The 26,644-nt window shown below is 45.8% G+C and overlaps 1 protein-coding gene across 8 annotated transcripts in view; it reads left to right on the forward strand.

Annotated features, from left to right (window-relative positions):
* Positions 1-14,887, forward strand: part of HIPK2 (homeodomain interacting protein kinase 2) — a 135,930-nt gene extending 121,043 nt beyond the window's left edge. For all 8 annotated transcript variants that reach the window (XM_066997849.1, XM_048050937.2, XM_048050868.2 and 5 more), the window contains 3 exons: positions 1,006-1,253; positions 2,265-2,425; positions 4,195-14,887. In XM_066997849.1, the coding sequence (XP_066853950.1) occupies positions 1,006-1,253; positions 2,265-2,425; positions 4,195-4,662 (877 nt within the window). In that variant the 3' untranslated portion in view covers positions 4,663-14,887. The remainder of the gene's footprint in view (positions 1-1,005; positions 1,254-2,264; positions 2,426-4,194) is intronic.
* The last annotated feature ends 11,757 nt before the right edge of the window (positions 14,888-26,644 follow it).

Raw genomic sequence — 26,644 nt, forward strand, 5'->3', positions numbered from 1 at the left:
TAATTACTTAGCTTTTTATGTGCTATCAATTTCTTTTCATCATTTTAAAAACTTGAGTTGCCATAACAACATAATGCAATCAGTGAAACATAGCAGCTATTTTCTGTAGTCAAGGTCTGTGCACTGTCAAGGATGTGAGCCATTTAAGCAAATCTTCGCCATCCCCCTTCCTCCCTCCTCTTTTTGCTCTCTCTTTCTCTCCCTAAACAAGCTCATAACAGGAAGGAGAAACCATCAGGAATAATTAGACACAATAGCAGAGCAAATCCCAATCGTACTCATGCAGTCTAGTCTAATGAACTTCTAGCACTAATCTTGGAAGTGTTGATGTTACTTTTTAATCACTTTTTTGATGTCATAGATAGATTAGCTGCAGCAGGACCTTGATAATCTGCACAAGAGTCAAGAAATTCAATGCTTATTTGGAAAAAGAAAAAGAAAACAAAAAACTTCCGTATGGCGATACATAGCTCATTTTCTCTTCATTCATTCCTCAGTTTCAAATGCTTCTTGAGAATATATGCCCACTGTAGCAATATTAGTAAATAGAACAGAGTGTATTTTGTAGATTCATGGGATTTAATCACGAAAATTCGTAACATCTATTATTAAATCATTGCTGGAAGGCTGGAAGAAACCGCCACATTTTTGTGTGGGTGGTGAGACTTGCAACAAAGCATAGTATAACTGCTGGGCCTCTACTGCACACATATATAAAAAGCAGTCTGAAAATAAATCTGGCAGTCTGGTTCAGTGCTATTCTAAGCGGTGTGAATATAAGATCTATCCACAATGCCTTACTCACTCCTTGACCTCCACGAAGTCTTTCCTGGAATAGCAATATGTGAGTTTTGAAGCCTAGGATTTGGCTTAAGCAGCCTCTGTCTAAGGACCGAGGGTGCGCTTTGCCTTTGCAGAGCTAGCCTGCCGTGGGCAGATTCTTCTGGTGGCTTCCCAGTCGATCGTTCCCCATTCACTCTTTCCATTCGTGTGCTTGTGTTTCAGCACCTTGTCCAAGCAGAGGAAGAACGTCATCAGCTGCGTCACCGTGCATGATTCCCCCTACTCCGATTCGTCCAGCAACAACAGTCCTTACGCCGTGCAGCATCGCGCAGGGCAGAATAACGGGAACACCTACGACACCAAAGGGGTTCCAGAGACTCACTGCAGTGGGAACCCCCGAACAATCATCGTGCCACCACTGAAAACCCAGGCCAGTGAGGTGTTGGTAGAGTGCGATAGCCTGGCACCAGGTAAATTGCACCTCTTCCGTCAAGAAAATTAGTAAGAAATAAATGATTTATCTTGGAAGAATCTCATTGTTCGGTTTCATTTTGTTTGTTTGTTTGTTTTGTTTTTCAAAGAAACCGTGCTCCTGCCCTTCTCTCAAGTGACACATCTGTTCTTGGGAGCCATATTGCATTATTTATGTGCCCTGGTACACTCAGGAGTCACGGGGGCAAGTGTTATTCCTAGTTACTTCTGTGCAAACCCAAGAGCAGAATGCAGCCTGTAGCTCAACATTTGACATGAAAGGCTCCCAAATGCAAGTGTGAACCTTTGCTTCCTTGCCTTTCCATAGGTTTACTTTAAAATGGGTAAGAGATTGAAAACACCTGTGCATTTTCATCCAAACTTGTTGACGTTTCTGGGAAGAACATTTCCTCAGCATCTTCATTATGGACTGATGAGGTTTGCTCATCCAGAGCCTCTTCAATGTTAGATAGTACGATGTGTTCAAAAGGGGCTTATGTGGAAGTCTGGCCCAAAGCAATTGGCTTTGAGCTACTTGGCAGTCCTTTCTTTTGACACAATGCTGGTGAACACGAAGGCTCAGAGGGTGAGCTTCCCGCTAGCTCCTTCTCCCTCCCTTCCTACTCACCACGAGGTCAGCCAAGCCAGGGCTTTTATATGCTGTGCACACTATACTTTCCTTCCTCTCTTTGGGATTTGTACCTGCATCATACAGTTCTGCTGGCAGAACAGTTTCTCACACTTCTGAAGTATCTATAAAACCTCCTCTGGGCCCAGTTTGGGGTCCAGGTGTCAGGTCTGCTTGCCTGCCTCTAGGATAACAGGCTGGCCTGTGTATATGAAGCACTGCTGAGATATTCTCTTAAGTAAGAGAAACCATTTTCTTATCCTGCTTCTGTTGTGTATCTCCTCCCAAAAGCCACTCTGGAGGAGATTCTGTGAGGAAAAGGTAGGGTGAGCGATTACAGAATGTGATATAAGCTACAAATGTGTTTCCTTTCCTGGCACAGTCACCACCAGTCACCACTCATCCTCCTACAAGTCCAAGTCCTCCAGCACCGTGACCTCCACCAGCGGTCACTCTTCAGGGAGCTCGTCTGGAGCCGTTGCCTATAGGCAGCAGCGACCAGGAGCACATTTCCAGCAGCAGCAGCCTCTTAATCTAAGCCAGGTAAGTCAACTGAGACAGATTTTGGTGGTGTGTCATCCAGCTGCAACCCACTGCTCCTCCAGCGTGGGCTGTACTGTTCTAGCCTAATGATAGTTGGGCCCCATTTGAGTTAGATCGACTTGTTTCAGCGTCACTGCAGACCTTGATCTTCTAGCTCAGGCAGTAAAGGCAGCACAGATCCTGCCCCTGAGTGGGCTGGCAGTACTCTTACTGGGTGTTTTGGAGTCAGATGATCTAACAGTGTGAGTGGGAATAATGTAAGAGAGGAGGTGTTGTGGCTCAGACACAAAGGAGTGGGACAGGACCATGCAGGAAGGCCTGAATTCTCTGTAGCTGCAGGTAACCATGGGGAGAGTATCCTTCAGGTGAACGGAGTGCATCAGTCCAGCTGCAGGAGTGGGATAAGTCCCCGTCAGATGTGATAAGGCAAAATCGAGCCTCTGTGTGCATACATGACCTCTTGTCATGTAATGAGTTTGATCCATTCCACGATAAATCTGGGCTGAGATCTGAGCAAAATACTGTTACCTGGCATCATGCAGTTCCCAAGATATTTCATAGTCTGTGACCAAAACACCCAGGGGATTCCCTTCTTAAATAATGCCCTTTTCGTGGGCTGCACCTGGAGCCTTTCTCTTCCCTGAGGTGAGGTGATGAGAGTGGGGAAGTTAGAGCAGTTACCACCATTTCCAGAGGAGACCATGTGGACAGCACAGAGGACAGTGCCGTTTTGCATCCAGAGCTGGATATAAGCAGAACTGGTTTAAGAGAAATACTCTGTGGGAGAAAAACACTCCCCCTCCTCAAAATTTAGTTGAAATTTCAAAATTTAAATAACTTGAAATAAAAGTGAGTGAAAATAGAGGAAATGGGTAAAATGCTGTTTCCAAGAGTGGGGGAGGAGTGTGGCTGCCACGTTTTAGACCACAATGACGGCACAGGGAGTGCTCAAAAGGATAAAAAGAATTGGAAAAATAGAAGGAAATAACATGGAGCATTGTACTTCCTGCCTGCTAATTCCTACTTTATTGGTTATTTAATGCTCTGACTACACCATAATTACAAATGACTGGGAAAGCTCCTTGACATTATTGTGCAATGCAAAAAAACAACTTAGAAAATCCCTGAAAAAGTACATTGTTCCTGTCCCACTGCAAGAAGTTGCCTGTGCTAAAGTAATTATAGTTGATTGCACGAGGCTACCAGGCACCTGCAGGATCTGATTGAGTTGAGGGTTTTATCTTTAAAAAATAAAGTAGTCATTCTACTTACTGCGGACATGATAACCTCAAAGACCCAAACTGAACAAAAATAAATTGCCTGTTCCAGGCATAGCTAAGTGACTTCATTCCCCTGAGCTATCAGTGCGCTGTATTTCATCAGCAGAGAGCTCAGTAACAGAAGCTGGGCGTTGTGCAAGTGACTGGACTTGTGGAAGACGTTTTTAGGACCCGAGCATCTAAGGTTGGGTCTTCATGGTAGCTGCGTCAGCAGGTCGTTGCTCAAAGTGGGGGGCTCTGCTCTCCTTCTGGGGGCCATTTAGGTGAATGTATGAAGCTACAAGGTCTTGCTAGGCTTGGGAGGGACCCTTTGCCATCGCCTGTTTCCGAGGGAAGGTCATGGTGATGCTGAGGGTTTCAGGAGGAGCACGAGGGACTTTCCTGAGGCCAACCTGGTTTCATAGGGAGGTTCCCAGGCACGGCTGAGGAGGTAAAGAGCCGTCGTCTCTTGTCTTGTAACCGCTTATCACTATTGCTGTCTTTATCCAGGCCCAGCAGCACATCACGACCGATCGCACAGGGAGTCACCGGAGACAGCAAGCCTACATCACTCCAACGATAGCTCAGGCCCCGTACTCTTTCCCGCACAATAGTCCCAGCCATGGTACAGTTCATCCTCACTTGGCCGCGGCTGCCGCTGCTCACCTGCCCACCCAACCCCACCTCTACACATACACCGCCCCTGCCGCCCTGGGCTCCACGGGCACCGTCGCGCACCTGGTGGCCTCCCAAGGGTCTGCGCGGCACGCCGTGCAGCACACCACCTACCCCGCCAGCATCGTCCACCAGGTCCCTGTCAGCATGGGCCCGCGGGTTCTGCCCTCGCCCACCATCCACCCGAGTCAGTACCAGGCTCAGTTTGCCCATCAGACCTATATCAGTGCTTCTCCAGCCTCCACAGTCTACACTGGATACCCACTGAGCCCCACCAAGGTCAACCAGTACCCTTACATCTAAACACTGGAATAAGGAGCGAGAGACACACCCGCCACGGGGGAGTGAGGCGGCTGCTTTTGTACTGAAGAACATGACAAACTAACAATGCAATGGGAGGCTCACATGAAACTTGAACGAAGGAGACTTTCAGGAAGAAACGAGAAAGAGGAAAGAAGGGGGAGAACCAATTCTACAATTTTTATTTAAAAAAAAAAATAAAGAAAATGGAAAAAAAGAACAGAAAAAAATAAAACCACAAAAAAACAACCATTCTACACCAAACTAGAGAGAGAGAGAGAAGCAGAAGGACCCTCCAGCGGGTCCTGTGTTTTGAAGAACTTCACCAATAGACTTTTAAAGGTTATTTTCATCCAATAGTGAGCTACATTTAGAAATTTGTTGTCCAGAACACCTAAAATGAAATCCATTAGGTTTTTAATCCAATAGGTATATGGATTAGGGATTTATCCAGCATTTCAAAGGGTTTATGCTCCATCCTTGCTGTGGTCTCTGTATCCCAAAGCACACGTGGGGCTTTGGGATTTTTCTGGAAAGTGGGTAAGGGAGGAGGAGGGAGGAGGAGGAAATGTTGTCCCAGTGCTCTAAATTCTGATTAGCACTGATCTGCTTAAACATAACAGGGCAAAACAGGCCACGCAGCACTGGTTGAGATCAGAAACAATGGGGTTGTTTTCCCCTTTCCTCGAACACACTGGATAAATCCCTGAGAAATGCTATTCCTAAATGAGATCTCTAATAATGTATGTTGGATTTCAGTTTCATTTTATTTTGTTTTATTTGGAGTTTTTCCTTTTAATCCCTAGCCGTTTTAGTATAGGAGGAGACATTTTAGCTGCCCCTGGTAGAATGTAGCACTATACAGGTCATACACCCTTTTTACTATTTTGTGTTGAACTTCAACGATACCAATAGACTATTCCTCAATGTGATTGCACAAAGAAAAGTGATATAACATAGGCATGTAACAAATGTGATTGTCCAGGTATGTATGTGTGTGTGTGCGTGTGTGTGTATGCAGATGCTGCCTTCTCTCTGTGGTGTGTTCCTCGGCACAGCCATTACAACTGTCACAGTCTTAGTTTTACATCATTCCCTCGTAGTGCCTTACCGAACTACAGACGCGGTTTAAGGGTTTACTTCCACTGGTACTCCTAGAAACTGACTGAGGCTAGTCGGAATTTAATCTCAGCTCTTTTTCTTTTCAGGTTGTTATTGCTGATTTTCTTCTTCTGGTGATGGTGGTGTTATTTTTTTTTTCCCCACGTTGTCAATCTTAGCTCACTTGGCAAGATGTTGGGGAGGCTTGTAGGGGTTAGAAATGTGTATATCTGGGTGTTTTCTCTAGCACTGGATGGGCTGGAAGTGACCAGGTTGGTTGTGAGACCCAGCATGACTCCCAAAGGGTCTGAAGGTGTGTTTGTGGATTGGTCTGTTTCTTTACTGTTGAAGTAACAGCTTTCCTCCCCGGAAACTGAATTCTCATGTTGCTGCTTGCCGACGTTCTCGGTGGAGTAGGAGGACAGAGTCCTCCCAAGTAGTCAGGTTGTCTCAGTTGTACATCTGAAAGGGGAACAAAACTTTAGCTCATGGGAGGGGGAAACACTAGCCATTGCCATCATCTCTCACTACATCTGTCGGTGGGAAGGAGTTGGGAAAGGACTAAAAGCAGTCCCAAAGCAAGCATGGGAAAATCCAGTTGAGAGAGTCAAACTCAGGTTTCTTAAATGAAAGACAGTATTGCGAGACATTGGGCCTTACCCACTCGAACACAGTTGTGGCAGTATGAGTTTCCCTTCCTCCTCTCACATCTATTCTGTGAAAGATTTCCTGTAGTGGTGTAGCGCCCCTTGACTGGGGGAGCATGTTGGTACTGTGGGTCCTCCACACCGAGGAGCACTACATGGTCTTGTTTTCTGAAGGTTTCTGAAGAGAGCCTTCCCTACAGTTGGGTTTGGTTAGGAGGGAAGTTTGGCTAGTAACAGCAGTTGCACTGCTGCATCGATATTTAGAAGTGTCTCTAGAGTACCCATGTATATGGTCGGGCTTGGGAGAAAGAAGAAAGTTTGACAGAAAGTTTCCATGAAGTCTACATGGCTGCTCAGCTCCACTCCACGATTCCCTGTAACTAGAGCATGAAGTATTTAAGTGTTTCACAAGATGCTGGAAAATAGCAGGTTCGTTGACAGAGTGGCGAGGGATGGGTTCCCTGGGTGGCGATAAGGAAGGAGGTTCTCTCAAGTGGGAAAAGATGACAAAAAGACAAGCACAAATACATTTTCTTGTGGTGAGCGCTTGGCTGGCCTGGAAGAGAAAGGGATCCTGCTATGTCGGATTCAACAAGATGGTTCAACAAGACTGTTGTCTTCTGGCAAACCACCAAATAACCTCCTGGTTGCCAGCTCTGATTCCTGGGCTATCCTTGCACAGTTTTCTTTTCCTGCCTGTCCTTCATTCCAGCTCAATATACTGTAGATGAAGATGTGATCTCCCAGCAGTCTGTGCACCTTACCCCTCCCTTTGGAAATACAACACTTCCCCTCTCATCTGGGGCAGGAAAATAATTCCCCATTCTCGCTGTAAAATTCTGGTGCATTCCTCTCCTGTCCCACCAGTTCAGGAATGAGAGCGTCATGCTGCTTGTGTCATGAAAAGGAAAGATAATGTTATTTTATTGTATGATTGTTATGATTATGATTATTATTTTATTATTATTATATTTTACTCTGGGTTTTAATTGCACACGCATTCCTTAATCTTTTTTTTTCTCTTAGTATTGTTGTTGTTGTTATTAATTTTATTTCTCTTCATCAGTGGCATCAGAAGGGTTGCTGTGTTTGTGAACACTGCAGAAGGAAGGGGAAACAAGGTTGTCCTGAGAATGAGAACCTAGGAGGAGTTGGGTGGCTATGGGAGACAGTCTTGAGGGACAGTGTTCCTCCATGTCCCATCTGCATTTCAGAGTAAGTCCAGAAACATTCACTCAGAGGCCAAAACCAAACACCAGCTAACAATGATCTATCAGGAGAGTAGGATTTAAAGGCAGATGAGGACCTTGGGGCCTTAGGATCTGGCTCACTATCACTTTGATAGGACTTTTATTTGAGTTCAAGCCCTATTTGTGCTCCAGGCCATGATTATTTGGCCTTTTTGACTAACCCAAGGCCACACGATGTGGTAAGGGTTGGGTTTTCCTGAAAGAGAAAGCAGATATGTGGTTCTCCAGAAACAGGACTAGTGGAGGAACTGCAGTAGAAGAGTGCATGTGGTTCTCAGTCCAGTCACGGATGGGATAAACAGTGCTGGTGCACACAGCAGGCATTAGCTAGGTAAAACACAGCAGCAGAAAGAGCAGGTTCCTGACCTGTTCTTCCACTCTCACTGAAGATTAGTCGTGTCCACAGGGCCAGGATGCTTGGTTTGCCTTTTTTTTTTTTTTTTTTTGTCCCTGATGTAGATTTTCCTTTCTTTTATAATTATTTGTTGTGAAAATTAATTAAGCTATTCTAGTCTCTAGAATGTAGGTATTTATGTTTTCGATTTGCATCACCTGCTCTGTTAGAATGGGGGGAAGCAGTGGCTGAATTGAAACTCCATAAAAAAATGATAGGACTTCAGCAGAGACTTTATCATGCACTTGAGTGCTTTACTGAAGAATAGACTTAAACCCTTCAAGTTAATTACTTGTTTATATGCTTCTCTGGCCTAGGACTGTTGAAGCATGGAAGGCTGTAATCTCAATCACAAACGTGTTTTAGTTATATTAATTGTGTTTTCCCTGTGTACCCATCTGGCCTGCTCTCCCACGCAGGCTTGAATCTGATTTCGGGGGCGTTTGGCAGCAGAGCTGGTAGAGCGGCACACGCTGGCAGTGAGGAGCGATGCGTTGCGTGTCGGAGGAGGTGGCCTTTCACGTTGTCCATGCTGGAGTCGCTGACCTGCCAGCTGGAGGTGGCCAGATGATCACGGTGATGGGACACTGGTGGCAAGGGATGAGCAGCGTGGCTGTTGAATTGCTGTGGTGTTGCGACACCGAGTGAGGGCTGTGTTTTCTGGTGGGTACGGGGGAACTGAGCAACACCTCCTCCCTCACACCTGTACAAAGGCACGGTATGGGAAAGTGTGGTGCTGGTAGTCACAGGGGAAACCTGATCAGATTAGCAGAGGAAGCAAAAGTTTTGCATGCTATCGGTGCCACATACATAATAACAGCCAGCTTGTTTTGCTTGCAAAGTCCTTTGGGGAGGAAACAGGATTGACGTGTTTGGGTTGGGTTGGTGCTCTTTGAGTATGTGGAGTAAACTGCGTGGAAACTTGAGAGAGGAGGCGAATGTTTAGATACTGGAAGTGTTTTGGGTGGCTTGTGGCTGGCATGGCAAGAAGGCGGTCCCTTTCGCCATCATCTCATCTTGCTTCCTTCTCACGTGGGAAGCAGAAAGAAGCACGGACATTGCCTCTCCTTAGGGGTGGATCGTCAGACTACTGCTGTGAAACCAGACTGTAGAAGGGAGTGGAGAAAACAGTTGACATGATCAGAATGGAAGACCTGAATGGAAGCACTTCCCACTACAGACTGGAACAAATCCAGTAATTTGAGAGAGCACAAGCAATTGCATCGTCCTCAGCAGTTGCACCTGCTTGCACCCAACAAATCAGGCCTTGTCAGATCTCCTTCTCTCTCTTTGTTCTGTGGTTTTGTCATAATACCTGAAAACATTCCAAGGAAGGGACACTTCTATCTGACATTTTTCCTTTTTTATATTTTCAAGGGATTATGTCTTGCAATTTGGTTTGAAGGAAATTCCATCTGCAAACTTGAAGGGCGATAAACCCAGCTTTTTCTTTAACCAAAGAAACTTTATTTTTTAAAAGAGAGAGAAAGAGACCCCCACCCACTACGGAAATTAAACCAAGCCACAAGTCACGGCTGCCAGGCAGCAGTGATAAACTGTGGAATTGCCTCTTTTGTCTTTTTTTTTTTTTTCTCTCTCAAGTTTCTATCATTGTCTCAAGTAGCTAGCTTGATGAGCAGAGAAACTCACACTAAATATTGCTGCTATCCTAAACTTTAGGGGATGTCAAAAACGTTATTCTTCTCTCATTACTGTTCACCTTGATTAAGATGCATCAGTGGCAACAATGCGATGTTGAACTTGTGAGCTGTGTGGTGGGGATAAGCTTCTGGGTGTTCTGCGTGCTTCTGTAGCACCTCCTTCTCGGGATTTGGGATGCTGGTTTTGTTCCGAGCGTCAGACCCCAAAGAGCACTGCAGCATCAGGCCTTTGTGCGGCTGGGCGAGGGTGTTGGACTTACCGGTGTGCTCTTCCATGGCTTGGCAATCAGCCCATCGGAGAGGTCTGCCAGTTTCGGGATAGCTGTACGCAAAGTCCACATAACTGATCTTTGCTCAGGGTGGGCAACGCAGACAGGAAAAGTGTGGGACGGGAAGGCTTTCCCCCGTCCTGCTGACGTAGCCCTGCCTGTCCCACAGGAACGTCAAAGCAGTTGGTCCCCAACCCTGGACACCTGCCCCCATTACCCCCCTGGTCCCCGAACCTCCCTGGCTCTCCTGTGAGGAGAGCCCATGCCCAAAGCACGTGCTGGCCCCCACTGGCCTCTCGCGGCCTGCTGCTCATCCCCTGCATGTGGGGAGGAGGAGGTGGGGGTCTCCACTGCGGGGATCCCCACACCTACCCCGGCAGCGCCTGGAGCTGGTGCGTTGGTCCTGTGGCATGGCGGTGCTGGGGCAGCTGGCGGGAGCACGGCACCAGCCTCTCCTGGTGGGTGCCCGTCCCACAGGTGGCACCGCTGTCCGCCGGGGCAGTGTGAGGCGAGAGCCACCAGCCAGGGCTCTGTGACAGAGGTGGCTTTTCCCCGAGTGTCTGGGGATGACCCCGGCAGTCTGTTAAAAGCTGCTGGCACGTGTGACGGCCTGCAGGACAGGCAGGGCAGGCCACTGCGGGCGGCCGGGCTAGGCCCTGCGGGCGCCAGGCTCCGCGGGTTACAGGCCATGCGTTACAGCGCTGGCACGCGTAAGGAGTGGGGCTCAAATGGCGAACGAGCTCGGTTCCTCAGAGGTCTCACGAAGCATGCTAGGAGGGTTGGCTTTCTGCATTTCTAGTTTGAAACTCCTGTTTCTCATTTACGGGTTAGCTTTGTCCTTCCAGTTTTAGCAGTGCTGCTATAACAGACTATTCATGTGTGTTTGAGGATAAAGTTTTTGTTTTTAATCTTTTGCTTATCATAGTTAATCTAAGAAAGGCAATACTAAAGGTATATTTTTTTCCAAAAATGATATTTTTTACTGCACTGATAAATATTGTGACATCTCTGTTCTTAACTCTTTCGCTGTGAGGGGAACCGTGTGCAGACTCACACAAACCTTGTAAATACTTGCGTGTACTTCTGACAGCCAGGGATTTATTTTTTTTTTAATTTTTTTCTTTCTTTAAAACAAGGTTTCCTCTTTGAAACAGAAAGCAATGGGGCAACAATGCTCAGAGCAAAAGCAAAGCTTATCCCATTTTCAGAACATAGCCAAGGAGTTTTTGCAGTGCTGGCATAGAGTTAATATTTAATGCCAATGTGTTTTGATATATTTTTTTTTCCAGCAAATTGTTTGGAAAGGAATAAGACAGAAAAGCTTTGGTCTGGAATTCTGATCAGAAATGTTATTTGTCTCTTTTATGGCACCTCTGATTTTTGTTTTTCCTTTCTTTTCCAAAACTGGCTTGCTGCAGGCTCGCTGGCCTGGGCTCTAGGTCAGTCGGCGGCTGCGCCAGGCGCCTGGTGCTCAGGGACCGCCGACTCCTTTGGAAGCAAACCCGCCGCCGGTCAGGATTCTGGATCCTGACGGCGACAGAGGGTATGCCAGCAGACCGTGGGGTATCCTCGGGTTTTTTACAGAAGGATTTAGATACACTTATATTACGCAAACTGTGACCTAATGGCAATAATTACCTCAAATGTGGGCATTCATCCTGGTTTTAGCCTTTCTGAAAACATGTAGCCAGCTTGAACTTTGATTCAAAGACTCTAAACTCTGTATGGGCGGAATAACGATAAATGCCCACCCTGGTCATTGTTGCTTGAGTGAATTCTGAAGACAGTGAATCTTTAAAGAGAAAAAGTTAAACCAAGGAATAGATTACTCTTTTATGTATTTTAATCAATTGTGATGTTAAATGCACATGTAAGTATATATGTTTATAGCTACTGTAAAATGCTTTGGCCTTCTAGAAGATATTTAATGAGTCACATTTTAAACCAATATGAACTGAATAATAGACCGTGGCTACTTAAACAGTTTTCTGGCTACATTTTATAGTTATTACAGTGTTTTATAGTTTACATTTAAACTGGTACTTTTTAAGGGAAATCTTGTGTTTGTAAGTGACACCTTCAAAAACTCAATACAGCTGCCTCTTTTTAATTTTGCCCTTTACAAATGGAAAAGTACAAGTGTGTCTTTAATATGTATATTCTGTTCTGAGATATAACATAGTGTTGGAAAGTCAGTCCAGAGATCAAGTAATCCACTGTATTCCAAAGTCTGGTTGAAAAACACTCCACCCACTTTGTGGATTTAGCACCTCTAGTCCAACAGATAAGCTATTTGTTTGTGTGCTCGTTTAATACCATACTTTATCAAACTCCTTGGGTTGAAGCAGGGAGCGCAGTACTTCCAAATTCACTGTTCTGTGTAGGATCCTCATCTGGATGAAGATACCCATGTAAGAGAATGAAGGATATTCAAAGGAAGGATTGTATTGTACTGTTGATAAATCTTTAGCCAAATGATTAATTCCTGAGTTTAGTGATTGCCTGTTTTATTTTGGTTTTGTACGTGTGTGTGTGTGTATGTGTGTGGTGTATGACAGCCACTCAGAGGCAATGCTGTAATTTGGCTTTCGTCTGTTCACCCCGTTATTACAAACGGTGCTTACCACCGCAGAAACTGTTTGAACCAGTAAACTAAATACAAAGTTCATTGACCATCTCGTTGTCAACTTTGTTTTCTTAGCCAGCGTCAGTTCCCATCAGTGCTGTCTCCCTGCTGCTGTTACGGTGTACTTTGCATTTGGGTATGTCACACTACCCCCTCCCCAGTCTCGCCTAGCTGTCTAGCTTGCTCTTTTGTGTTCTGTCACTTGAGTAACCAATGAACATGGTATAAATGTCTGCTGGGCAAAATGGTACTGCTAGGTCATGAAAGCACAGGAACTGGCATTTAAAAACATAAATCTGTGTCTGTCTGAAGAACCGATCTTCTGTGGCGGAGCCTGGGTGCCCCAGGGGGGCCCCTTACATTTCTGCCCCATGCCTGAGGCACTGGTCCCAGCGACCCCGGGGTCAGCGGTGTTGCAGAGGAGCAATGGAGATGCTCGTGGTGCCACTGGCTGCTGATACAATCCCCCAGTGCAGCCCGGGGCTGCCGTGCCCACCCCGTAACCCACGGAACCAAAGCGACGACGCATCGCGCGGCAGCCCACGAGCAGCGCTGGGGCTGGCGGGGATCATCCCCCCTTTCTCAATCATCGCCTTTTGCTGCCCTCGGCACTTGCACGACCTTTTGTTCTTAAGGGGGGTCAGACCCACAAACACCAGCACACTTAAGCGAAGGAGACAGTCCTTTTGAATTCTTTGGCTTGCAACTTGTCAGGCAAGAAGGGGTTTTGGCCACTGGCAACGCACATCCCATAGAATCCGAATGGTTACGTATAGCACCGCTGCCCTCGGAAAGGAAATAACAGGCTTCTGCCATGCTTCCATGTCACATGGTTACATACAACACTTCTGGCTCCCCTTCTCCCCCACCTTTATTCCTTCTGTGTTCGATTTTGTGTTTTATTTAATTTGATTTTTTGCTCTGTATTCTTTTCAAAATGAAACTTCCATGGATATCCCAGGGCACAACCATTTCAGGTGTAAAAAGGATCTCCTCATCCCCTGTTTCACCAGCCGAGAAACCAAGGCTTTTTGGGTACCGATTCTACTTGGGCAGAATCAGAATGTAGCCTGTATCTTTCATACCAAACCAAATTTCTGAAAGGAGCGGAAGTGTAATTAATAGCTTTATTAAAGGAGTGTGAGAGAGAGAGAGAGTAAGAGAGGGAGCGAGATGGTGAGAAGAAAGAGGGGCATCTAGGAAGTTGACAAGGCTAGACTTCGGGTAGTTAAAAATGAACCAAGAGGTGAAACATTATTTACAAACAGTAAAATCCTTTTAAAATCAGGAAGGGGGAAGTGGAGGGAGCATTTTATACCTTTCGACTGCCCACAAGCCCAGCGCACCCTGGATGGAAAGTGGAAGTTAACGTACACTGAACCAAAATTCTTGAGGGGGAGAGATGGGAGGAAAAGCTGTGAAATGCTATCACCACTGCAAGGGAAAAGATGCCCCTGCCCCAGCTCTGGATCTCGAATGGTTCTTTCTCTACAGCATCATCTCAGCCCAGATACCCCATGAAAGCCCTGAGCCGTTGTGTTCCTTCACTGTACGGTTTCTGTAATAAGAGTGTTAATCCATGTTAATCTTTGTGAAAATTATTGTGTGCAACAGTATTTTCTTGTGTACTGCTTTTTTTTTTCCTATGTGAATTGTCCCTTTTTTTCTTCTTTTCTTTTCTTTTTCCTTTTTTTTTTTCTTTTGGAAAATATGTCTTTCTTCTTTTAAAAAAACAAAACAAAACAAAAAAAAACTGATGTGTTGTAGACCTCTATGTAACCTATTCCTTAGTCTCATATTATAGGTATGTTATAAGAATGGATATTTTACTTGGCTTTAGAATGTTTTACAAGAAAATTAATTCTTAACCAATCAAGTTCTTGCTACTAAAAAAAAAAAATGCTTGTGTTTTTCATCATGACGTTGTGTGCTTCTAATTAATAATCATTTTCGTTGTAGAAAAATGGAGTGAATTTATATTAGTCTTGGAAACTAATAATAGCATTGTAAATTTATGAGATGATTTTAACAGAAAATACATTATAGAAGAATATAGTTATTTTAATTGTAATATTACTAACTGTAGGGTGAGAAAGGAGGTCCCGTTGTGGTGAACTATGTTATAGCTTGTTATTCACGGTTTCTTTTTGATCATTTTTTCGGTCTCTGAGGTGAAACGAGTTATTAATCAGAATTTGTAAACTCACATATGCATATTGTATATGTGTAGAAATGTAATCACACTTTGTCTTGGAATTACATTAAACTGTTTTAAGTCACTGCAAAGTTTGTGTGTCTGTATGTCTTATCGCTAGTTAAAGTTTGGTCTGAATGTTTGGTTAGTTTTCAGTTACTTTTATTTAATCTCCCAAGTCTATTTGGAAAACATCGCTAACAGTATCATTAATAATAAGTAAACAGTTTTCCCTTTGAGGTGGAATTTTTACACGTGTGAGACTAGCAGTTTGTTCTTATTGCAAAAGAGTGTGTTTATGGTTGGATGTTCATTTGGAGCTTCACCGAAGCACAGCAGGGTTGCAACTTACACATCCCTCTGGAGCTCCCTGGCATGCTGACGGAGGTGCGGGCACCAGCTGCAAATATTAGCCTGCTTTTTCTTTGCATTATGCCTGAGCCCCTGTTTCATTTGTTCCCCTTCATCTCTTTGCCAAGCCCCAGCTGACCTTTGAGAAGTTTACTCAGACACCAAAACGCTTCAACAACCACACGCTGCCACCAGCAGTGCCTGCCCTTTGGGCAGTGCCCCATTTGCACTGATAAACTCACTCAGGCGGGATACCTGTGGAAGATCCCCCATTACTCAGTGCCACCCTGCAGGAGATGAGTGGGCCCTCACCTACTCCCCGTGCCAGAGGGAGAGCAAGACCTCCTCCTTTTTGTTGCTGACGTTGTCCAGCATAGGGACTTGTGTGCGAACTGCCAAGTCTCCTGGCATGCAGGATTCAGCTTCTTAATTTGCCCTCTGCCTTCCCATGGCTGGCCAGTGAGGTTCACAGTGGTTTATACTGGGTTACCTGCTATGAAACACCAGATAAGCGTTGCTTTGGATTTCTAGGCAGATGCTGAAACCTTTGGTAACAAGAGGACGCAAGACCTAGCTGCCTTAAACTGGCTTAGACCCCAATTCAGCAAAAGCAATTAAAGCTGTACTGCCGGTGCCTATTTAACAAGCCACTTAAGTTTGTGTTTAATTTAAAATTGTATATCCTAATAAACATCAAGCTTTTAATCATATACTAGCAGGTAATTGCATGGGTAGGTGCTTTACTGGAAATGAGGAGTTTACTGGGTGATGGTATAAGGAGGAGACATTGGTGAACGGTCTAATCTCAGAAACACCTATAAATCATAAAGAGCTAGAATAAATGGCAGAGTTTCTCCATGTTTGCATTGTGTTACACTATCTTGTTTTGTTGTTTGTTTGGTAACACATCTATAAAACTGTAAAAAAAAAAATGTTTGTCATTCCGTTGTCCAAGACCAGAACAGATTAAAACTGCATTGCAGTTGGACAATGTTATTTCTGACCATTTATCCACAGGAGAGGAAAATACTTTCTCAGTTTGAGCAGGGCTGCTTCCGATGGAACCTGTGATGTCTCACAGGAGGAAATGAGGATTTTCAGCCAGCAGATGAAAAGGTGAGAACCATCTTGGAGAATCAGACACGCCACCAGTGACCCAAATCTGGCCTCCAGACTTCCCACGCTCTGAAGGTGCAGCCATTTCACAGGTTTCTCCATAGATCATTTATCCACACATCCACTTGCAAATACTCCTGAGTTTGTTTAAAACTAAAGTTGGTGAGTTGCTGGGGCCTCAGGAACACTGGCACCTGGAGAGCATGAGCCTGAGCAGCTGGTACCAATGAGCACCACCAGCTTTGGGTCACGCCAGCTCTTTCTGGGCCAGAAGGAATCCCTCTTGCTGCTCTGGAAGTGGTTGCCTCAGCAAAACTGGTTCATTCCAGGTGGGGATGGCTCTTGCTTAAAACTGAGACGGTGGTAGGTATATGGACGTGGCATACACGTATCTTTGGTGTCTGAAGTCTGGCTCCTAAGTTTGTATTCATATCTATGAGGAGAACTTCTCTGATCTCCAGTGCTGCTCAGCCCTTCCGGTCACTACTCACTTCCAACAAAACTGGAAATGTAGGCAGGGAGAGGAGGGGATCGGTGCTGCTCCAGGCACCTCAGACCACCGCCCTCCGTCCCTGTGTACGTGTGTCAGCTCAGCACAGCACGCCCAGGCTGCAGCTGTGGGCCTGCGCCTCAGCATTTCTCCCTTCTTTGCTTCTTTATCTCTGAAGCCGCTCACCCTCGCCGTGCCAGCCAGGCCAGGGCAAATATGCCTGCATCAGCGTTTCCTCTCATGCTGTTTTCCTTTGTTTTCTACCACAAGGTGGTTGTGCAGACAACAAGTGTTGAAGGCCCCTGCACTGCACAGGGAGGACTCTGCCTCTCGGGGCTCCCGCTCACGGGGCGGCAGCGTGGGGGGAGCTCCAGGCCCGCGCTGACAGGGCCGCGAGTGGGGACTCCAGGCCAGCTCCATCCCCTTGGGTTCTTGTGGAGAAAGATTTTTAAAAGTCACTTTATTCCCCTTTTGCTGTTCCAAGCTTGTTTAAAAGATATATATAAAGCTTGTAATAACGTGTGGTTAAAATGAAGGCCTTACCTTAATTCAAAACACTGTGACAGCAGCACTTCACCTGCACACAGCAGCCATTTGAGCCCCTGTCGGTAAAACCCTCCCATGCTGCACAGTCCTCTGACTCCAGAGCTCTGCTCGCCGCTGTGGCAGCATGTTCAGGGCTCCCTTGCTGCTCGGATCTCTTCATCCTGCCTTCCCCCCTCTCAAAACATCCCCTTCTAGTAGTTAATGACCCCTGTCCTGCATGACCCCCTTTCCTCACCTCTCCCCTTGCCTCCTTTATTTCCCCTCCGTATTGGTTTGACCCCAGCATGTGTGTGCATAATTTAGCAGGGTGCATGAAAGCTGGGGGTGCGGGGAGAGCAGGCACGGCTTGTGACAGGCAACAGCCTGTAGTGGAGGGTGATGGGAAAAGCAAATCCTATTAGTGGTGTGGCTTTTTTTGTTTGTTTGTTTGTTGTTTGTTTGTTTTAAGCTTTAAAATAGCATTGTGAAAGGAAGAAACAAAGAGGCTGGGGCCCTTTCCCTGCAGCCGTGCAATCCCCCAGCTCTGTCACTGTCCTCTCCACCAGCAGCCCTTGGTGCTGCCTGCTGAAGTACGGAGATGGAGGCGCACAGCACGGACTTGTAACCCAAGGGAAGTAAAAAAGCCTGTGCAAAGAGGTGGTGGGCAGCAAAGGGTGGGAGAGGGTCTGGTGCCACTGGGAAGGGGGAAGTGTCCCGAGACCAGACACAAGAGGGAACAAAAAAGAACTGGGCAGAAACTGGGCACCGGGTTGAAGAGCAAGAGAAGAAAATGGTGATGTAGACATGATCTTCCACATAAGAGGAGATTTTCAGAAACAATGACTTTCCAATGCTGTAACCAAAGTACAGAGGGCACAGAGAGGGTGTCAACCCCTTAAAAAATCGGGTCCTTTCTCAACCAGATTTTTCGAGCCAGCCTCGACAGCAGTTAACTCCAAGGTGGGGTGTACACAAGACAGTTCTTTGGGATACATGGAGGAAATATTCCTTGCACCATTAATAAGTAAAACAAAAATATTTTAAAATAGAGTAGATTTCATCTTTATTTTTTTTTTTTTTTTTTATATAATTTCTGGGTTTGTTCACGTTTTATAAAGTGCATCATATACAGTGTTACGTGCATATAACCCACAAATAAATTAAAAAAAAATTAAAAACACATCTATCGGGGCTGCATCCTCAAAATTGACCTTTCCAGAAGAGCTCGGAGGCCGCTGCTGGGGGCTGCCGCCGCCCAGCCGCCCCGACCCCGGGCCCACCACCGCACCCATGGGCGCCCCGTAGCCATGCGCTCCCTGCGGCCGGCAGAGGGCGACGGCTGCCCGCGCCTCGGCCCGGCTCGGCTCGGCTCGGCTCGGCTCGGCTCGGCTCGGCTCGGCTCGCCGACCTGTGTGTGCAATGGCAGCTTGGCCAAAAATCCTCCCCCCTCCTCACTTTGGTCCCAAGTCCAAAACGCAGCTCTGCTGTGAAGAAAATCGACTTCATCCCAGCCAGCCCTGGTGCGGCTGGGAACCTTGGAGACACTGCAATAAGCGGTGGTAGCGGAGGAATCCAGAGGATGCAGAGACAACTACAAAAAGAAAAATATTAATAATAATTAAATCTAGATATAGATTCTAAGATTTCAGTTTTTAAAAAAATAGTTGGTACTATTGGGAAAGCAAAAGTTAGCGGAATATTCATTCAGCAGTCAAGTGAGGATATCACTGGTGCTTTCCTCTAGAAGGAGTCAAAGATCCTCAAATACCTGCCTTTGATCGCAGGGCTTGCCTTTGATGGCAGGGAACGGTGCTGTGCCTGCGCAGAGGGGTTTGTAATGCCGCGGCTGGATGCCGAGTGTTAACAGCTGACACATCCAGTGCTGGAACCATTGCCTCTGAGATTCCCCACAAATCGATGGAGATACCTGAATGCAAAATCTGGCTGGCGAAAGGGCATGGGGGTCTGCCCATCCATCCCATTGCCCTTCCTTTGGTCGGACCTGGGAGTCCTCTGGCTTCTTAAACCCGTGCTGCCCAGATGCTCCTGGCTATGGTAAGGAAGATGAAGCATATCGCTTCTCAGGAAGGTGAGGGGCTGTTCAGATTGGTATTTTGTCCTCATCCCCCAGGATACTTCACCTCAGTATGCAAAGTCAGCATCCAGATTTCAGCCCCATGAGAAGAAAACTGAGCGGAGAAGGGTGTCTGTTTTGTCTCTCCTCATTACCAGTTTCAGAGCTTTCATAGGGGACGGGGCTTTCACCAGGAAATACTGCAAGGTTTTCGGCTATGTGCAGACACTGGGGAAGCCAATGATCTGCTGCGTGGGGAAGGAATAGCTGGTAAGTAATTTCTGACAAGTGAAGTGCGTGCAGTTTACAACGTAAGCAGCTTGGCTCCTTTCTTAATGTTTCATAATGCTCCTGGACCAGCTTTGTCATTTATGACCTTTCTTCACTACGAGCAGAGGTTACACAGAAAGGACGTGTTTTTTCAAGAGATTTCAGTAGGGTGCGTGCCTCCTTGCCCTCTGACTGCGGGCAGATGGGGTCACAGAGCAGTGCACACACTTACTAAGAAGCTCAGCTTTCTCCGGCCACCTTCTCTCTCCCTTTTCTTCTTCCTTCTTTTCTTTATTTTCTCCCATCCTCTTGATTTTATATATGAGCAGAGTTAACAATGGTCCTGACCAGTCTGTGCTGAGCTCTCTGTTACTGAGCCACCCCATTTGCTTGCCCAGGGCACTGCATTTACTCCCTGAACTGTGAAGCAGTTGTTCTTTATTATGGCCCGTGTCTCCATTTATTTACAGAGAAACCCCAGCAAAGGGAACTCAAAGTACATTTCTGAATACAACAACGATCGTCTGAGGGTGATCCTTTCCTCCTGAACAGTGAAACGTGTTTCTCCTCTGCTCTCCGTGGCCTGGCGTGTGCTCTTTATGCAACAGGTTACCCTGGCAGGAGAGCCATATGATCTTAACTCTGCTGGTTTCCTGGTGAGTAAGCATTGACACATGGGAAAATCCATTTTAATTTTCTGGGAAATCCTGCAATTGGAGAGTCTGTGAAGGATCCTAAAGTGAAGGAGCCCCACAAGTCGCTCTGAAGCTGCAGGCTGTGTGAAAGGGGCTGGTCGAGTGCAACGAAACCTTGAAACTCCTCTGGAGAAACGAATGCACTGCTACTGCTCTCCTGCAGAGGAGACCCTCTGATCATGCTGAGCATCCCAACGAGGAGGAAAACGAGTGTGGTGTGGCGCATCTTTCGTACCTCCAGGGAAATGCAATCGTAATCTCTGATCTGGTGCTAATTGATGCTAATGAAAAGGCTCCAGCAGACTTTTGAGTAGACCCGCAGGTAAGGAGAAATGATACCGTTTGAACATCACTGCTGATAACAACCAGAAGGATGATATTATGTTGTCATCAGTCATGGCAGTAGCCAAACCTTTTGGACAAAGGTCAGGAGAACTCTCCAGCTTGGTCCCCCTCAGTCATCCCTCACTTCTCAGGCAGTCTGGTCTCTCTGGTGGCCTGTCTCTCTGTCTCTGCGGGGCAGAACAACACATGGTGGAGGTACTGAGGTGGTACTCCGGGCACGCAGACCCTCACAGCCCTCTCTTGCCCACTGCCCTCCCAGAAACCAGTTTCATACATGCGGTAGCTCTGCAGTGCTCTGCAAGGGAGAGGAAAAAGCACATCGAGGGAGAGGGAAGGGACATGGCATGGGTTAAGCCCTGCCCTTAAGCCTCTCCTGGAGAAAAGAGGGATGCCCTGTTCTGTGCAGGTGATCAGGGCAGAGATGGTCAGGGAAAAGTGGAGTCAGGACCCAATAAAGGTGGTACAAAGCAGAGCCAAAGACTAATATTAATTTTTCCCAGAAGAATGAGCCCAGTAACTGCAGGCTGGGTAGCCTTGGCTCAGTTTCAGGGAAAACAAAGGAAGACCTGCATGGGATTCAGCTGAGAAAGAACTGCAGAAAAGAACATGATTAATGCCACTGACATAGTTATATGGTAACTACAAGCAAACTTGTCAAACCTGATTTGTGCTTTTATGAGACGATGTATTTGGTTGACAAAGGTAATTGCATAGTGATAATGTACATGAAACTGTGCTGGGCACATTAGTCAGTAGTGCAGTGCATTTTGATTCTAAAAATTAACACTGCAGCATCAATACAACTTGTGTGAGCTGCACCAGCAGGAGGCCAACTGACAGACCTCAGAGTCAATGAGGACTCCACGAGAGGCTTGTGGGATCAGGACTATGCTGGAAGCTGTTTAATCTATTAATGTATCAATTTAATCTATGATCTAAGTGAATACGAAATCTCTATTGATACCACCCGGGGCTGGCAATGACTAGGAGGACAGAAGAGCGTAACGAAATCAGCTGTGCAGAGTGGTGTGCCCGATAGCAAAGAGCTGCTTACTCTTGGAAAGGTAGAGTTTGCAACCGGGAGTAGATTGAAAAATTGTAGCTTTGTGGGTGGTGTTGGCAAGTCTGAAACATCCAAGTTGCTAGAGATTTGGAGACATTAAATACTGGGGATTCTGAGGGCACAGAGGACCTGTCCTGGACCCAGAGGCAAGCAGCAGAGGCTCTCCAGGACGTAAGACCTCCAAGATCAGCACCCTCCCGGCTCCCTGTCCTGGGAAGCAGAGAGCCTTTTTCTCCCCAGCTCAGCTAACCAGGAGCACCTCCAGCCCAGGCTGTGGAGGGGACACCCCACAGCCAGCAGCCCTACAATGCAAATGGGCACTGAGTAGCTTAAAGTCCACGTGAGGAGCAGAAGACGTAGTCAGTGGATTCAGCCTCCTGGTACCGTTTGCTCGACTGATGTACTCAGGTCTGCTGCAAAGGAAGACTGCACTGTGTGTGCTCGAGCAGGATCACGCTCTTTCTGCAAGCCGATCCCCCCTGCCCTGCCACCAGCCTGGCACGGGCAGGCAGCAGCAGGGGAGCGTTGCCTTGGGACTGCTCCGTGCATCCCAGGGGAGAAACGGCAGGGTCAAGTGACAGCGCCCTTCTCAGGTTTACCTGGGGTTTGTTGTTATGGCTGTCGGTTGTCGTTGCTTCTCTTATCTGGGAATAATGAGTTCTCACATTTCTGTACCACTGCCGAGGGGGGGAAGCATGGGCTTCTGCGGCAGCCCACATGTTCAGTCCCTGTACCTCCATGACAAACAGGGACATTTTTCCCCTCCACTGTAGTCTTCTCCAGGATAGTTGAGGCCAGCACTCAAAATGTGAATAGATGCCATTGATACAATTTTTTTCCCCTAGTGCCCAGGCTACATCTGGACAGTGTGGCCTATTGATCAGGGGGGACTCAAGAACAATTTTTTTGAGCAAAAGATATTTTTTTTTTTTCAGCCAAATGAAGAAAATCAAAGATGAAATGTAAGATGAAACAAAATTTAAAATAATTTTTAAAAAAAGCTTTTGTGCATTAAGTCTTACCAGAAAGCACAGTTGTTTTCGATAACTTCCATTGAACATAGACACCTGTTCAAGGTCAAGTGGAAAACCCAGCTCTCTCTCAAAGGTTGGTTTTCTCTAGCTTGTTCCAACACTGCTTTTCATCCATTTCTTTTGTTTCAGCTGTGGTTTTTAGCAGTTCAGGGCTTTCTGGATTCTCCCTGGACTTATAAGAAATTAACACTTGCCTGCATGAAGGTATGTGGGTAGATGTTTCCTGCTATAGCTTTTTAACAGCTCTGTGCTATTTGAAATGGCGTTGGTATGTGGTCACTGTTCGCTTCCTATTTGCTTTCTCCAACATTCTTCTGTACAGCCAGGCAGGAAAATAGCCAACAGGAAAACTGAGATATCATCGACATCCATAAAATAACTTGTTTTCTCCATCATTTTTCACACACAGATTTACCTTATTGCTTCTGTTACAACCACCTTAAACCATCAGCAAGTGGCTTCCATAGGAAACTATCTGGGACTTCAGGAAGGGCTGAAGCATCGCTCCCTCATCATAAGCAGGGGTTGCCTTGTTGATGTGGCCTACCTTGTTTCTCTCCCCACAGTGGCTCACCCGGGGGAATGTTTCGGTTTCTACATACCCCTGGCTTTTCTTGATCACTGATATTCCTTAGGCTGGCAAGGTAACTCTGCTTTCCTGTATGTGAGCTATTGTCAGCTTACTCATGAAGGGGGATAATTACCCAAAGTGGTGAATTATCAAAACATGCCAAACGGCAGCCCTCCTCCCCATTAGCTTTTTGTCAGTACTTGGTTCTTTTTTTTTTTTTTTTCCTTGTAGTTGCTGTGCTTATCCTCCCTCCTGTGTGCACTAACTGATTACACTGATATAATTCCACTGAATTTGAGGGGATTATTTTCCGAATTATACTGGTGAGTCACCCTTCTGTCCGTCGATCAGTTGCCCTGATCACGGTTGTATTTCAGGGTGTAAAATCAGTGTAACCGTCAGAAGCTATGAATTATGGAGGTGGGACTCATTAGACCTCAGGGAATCAAGCAGCTCTCCTGTAACTTGCCTGAAGATACCTGAGTTGAATCTCCTGAGACTCCAAAAGTTTATCTCCAGCTGCTCTGACTGCATCTAATTTATTTTCTAGTGGTTGCAGGTTTCTTGCTTTCTATCTTCCCTCTGCACGATTTTCCATCTCTTTGCATCTTCCTTTCTTTTCCTCATTATTGCTTTTTCTTTTTAGCTGCATGTTACAATAAAGTGTGCTTTTCTAACGTGTTTCCACATGAGGCTGTGCTGGAGCTTGGGCTGTGGTGAAAGGAAAGATACTAAAAATATATCAAGAGGTACACTGTTGGGTAATTTAAAAACTAATATGTCTTGTGTTAGCCAAACAATAGAGCATTTGATAAGCTGTGCACTGCTGAGAGGATCGTTTTCAAAGGGTCATCCACCTGCAGTACAGAATCCACGGATAAGAGGTAAGCTTTGGGCTGACCTCCCGGCCAAGAATCCTCTCCACCCTTTCCCTTCTGTCTTTGGGGTGGAGGTGAGGATGCCAGAGCAAGGGGCTAGGACGTTTGACAAGATTTTTCATTGTGAGAAGGAATGACAAAATGGAAAGGAAGGATAGGGGTGGCGAGGGATGGAAAAGATTAATAATTGTTTCCTTGGCAACTGAAACCGTGGAGCCTCATGCAGGAATCCCTGACAGAAATCCTAGAGGAAGCTGGGCGAGATGTTCGCAATGGTCTCTTCTGCCTTCAGACTGTTGCAGGCTAAGTTTACACATCACAGCGTGGTGCTGCATAAAGAGACCGAGTCAGTGCTAAATGGAAACCAGAAGCTGTATGGCTGTAAGAGACCCTTGGGAAGAGAAGCCCCATTGTCTCCCTTTTATAAAATGAGGATTTTTTTCTAAAGCAAAAGATGAGAAGATTGAATAACCTGGCAAAGATTATTAAAATGTCTTTGGCAATGCGGAAGGCAAGCACGTTACCAGTCTCTGCCCGTCCCTCTCATCACTGGAGTGGGACCACATCCCCCTCAGCCGAGGGTGTGCTGAAGATGGTGCACAAGGAGGTAGCAGAATGGCAAAGGGAGTGGGAAGCAGGCGCTGTGCAACGAGTGCCGTCTGCCCACCACGCAGGGCTGTGCTCCGCAGGCACCACCAGCACAAAGGGGTCCCCGTCCTGCGCAGTGCTCTGCTGCAGCAGCAGTGAGCCTCCAGGAGGGGATTTTCATGTAAGAACTGGGGCATAGATATGAATATTAATGAAAGCAAGATTGACTAACTTCATGCTATTAAAAGATTTCTGGTCCCAGAGAGTAGGTGGAGCCTTTTAAAAAATGTATAATGAAATATAACGTGATACATAACTTTAAGGGCATTAAGAATGTGGATTTTGATCCTTTCCAATTTTCTGTTTATATAATGCTTTGCAAGCGTGAAATGGAAATATGCTTTCATTTGAACACTTTTTTTTTTTTCCTTCTCCTCTATGTCCCATATACCAGTATTTGTTAATGCAGAATTTCATGGCCATGCATTCTGGTGAGCCACTTGGCAGTGGGCAGCTAGTATTGATTTCTGCTCCAAAAATAGAGCATCATCAAATGCTTGTATATCTATAAATGTATACATGAATATATATTTTTATTTATAAACACGGGTGTTGCAAAGTCACAAAAGACAAATGAAGGTTAAATCAGAATTGTAATAAATACACAACCTTGCCAGTTCCAGTGTAAACTTTTGTGACACCTGTATGTTTGATGCATAAATGCTGGCACTTTACTATACCTGGAGTAGAAACTATAGATTCGGAGCAGCAGAATTTCCAGACAGTCATGTTGGAAAGAAGCACTGCAGCATCAAGGCAGCCGGTCCACTTATTTCTGTCTGATCATGACGTTAAATAATTGCCGATGCCTGCATCACTACCACTTACTTCTCAGAGTAGCTTAATGATAGGAAACCAGCTCTGTGAGTGATTCCCTGTACGAATGAGTAGAGCTGTTACATGTGTCTGTCTGTTCCTCCGCAAGGAGCTAGCGGCTCTGGCAGTTCTGAGAAAGCAAAAAATGAAAGGATCCTTAGAGAGCCAGTATATTTTTTTTTTTTTACTCTTTGCTCTCTGTGATGGAGAAGGCTGGCGCAGAGCACAAAATGAAATTTATGTTCCCTGAGACTTTCTTCTGGGCTGGCACTGAGTACTCATGAGTAAAATACCGTGTCGGTAATGTGTCAGTATGGCCATGTTCTCGAGTGCAGTGAGAGGGGGCTACTACAAAGCATGCCAGCCAAAATAAGACGGACGAATCCTGCCTTCCTGTCTGACATATTTCTTAAAGGCAATTAGGAATGGGGTACATATGTGTGTGTATCTGTGTGTGTGACCGTATAATTAGTATGTAAAATGTAGGATGCAAAGCTAAAAACAGTGCATTAGTTCTTTACTGCTCTCCTTTTTAAAATCTTGTGGCTTTTTTTTTTTCATCTTTTACTGCTTATTTTTTCACCCTATTAATATCCATAATATCCTTTTCTTTGATGAATGTCATTTGGAGACCTGAATAGTGATGTCAGTTGAATGTGTAGTTTTTATAATTTCACTTCCCTGAGAGGTAGCTATTCCTTTAGGGCAAAAAAAAAAGATGGAAGAAACTTAAGGGAAATAAAATGAAAAAGGAATTTAATTCTGTTATTTTGATTCATGGATACCCAAAATGAGACATCAAGCTTGGGATTCATTTCATCTAATGTTATCCATCTAAAAGAAAAAAACTAGTTATCAAAGCCTTCCTCTACAGACAAAGGAGAGAGATAGGTCAGATATCGGCCTCTGGCCTTGCCAATCTTATCACGAAATGCATATTATGCATATCATTTCTTTCCATTCACAA

This window comes from Anser cygnoides, chromosome 1, assembly GCF_040182565.1.
Source record: "Anser cygnoides isolate HZ-2024a breed goose chromosome 1, Taihu_goose_T2T_genome, whole genome shotgun sequence".
NCBI lineage: Eukaryota > Metazoa > Chordata > Aves > Anseriformes > Anatidae > Anser > Anser cygnoides.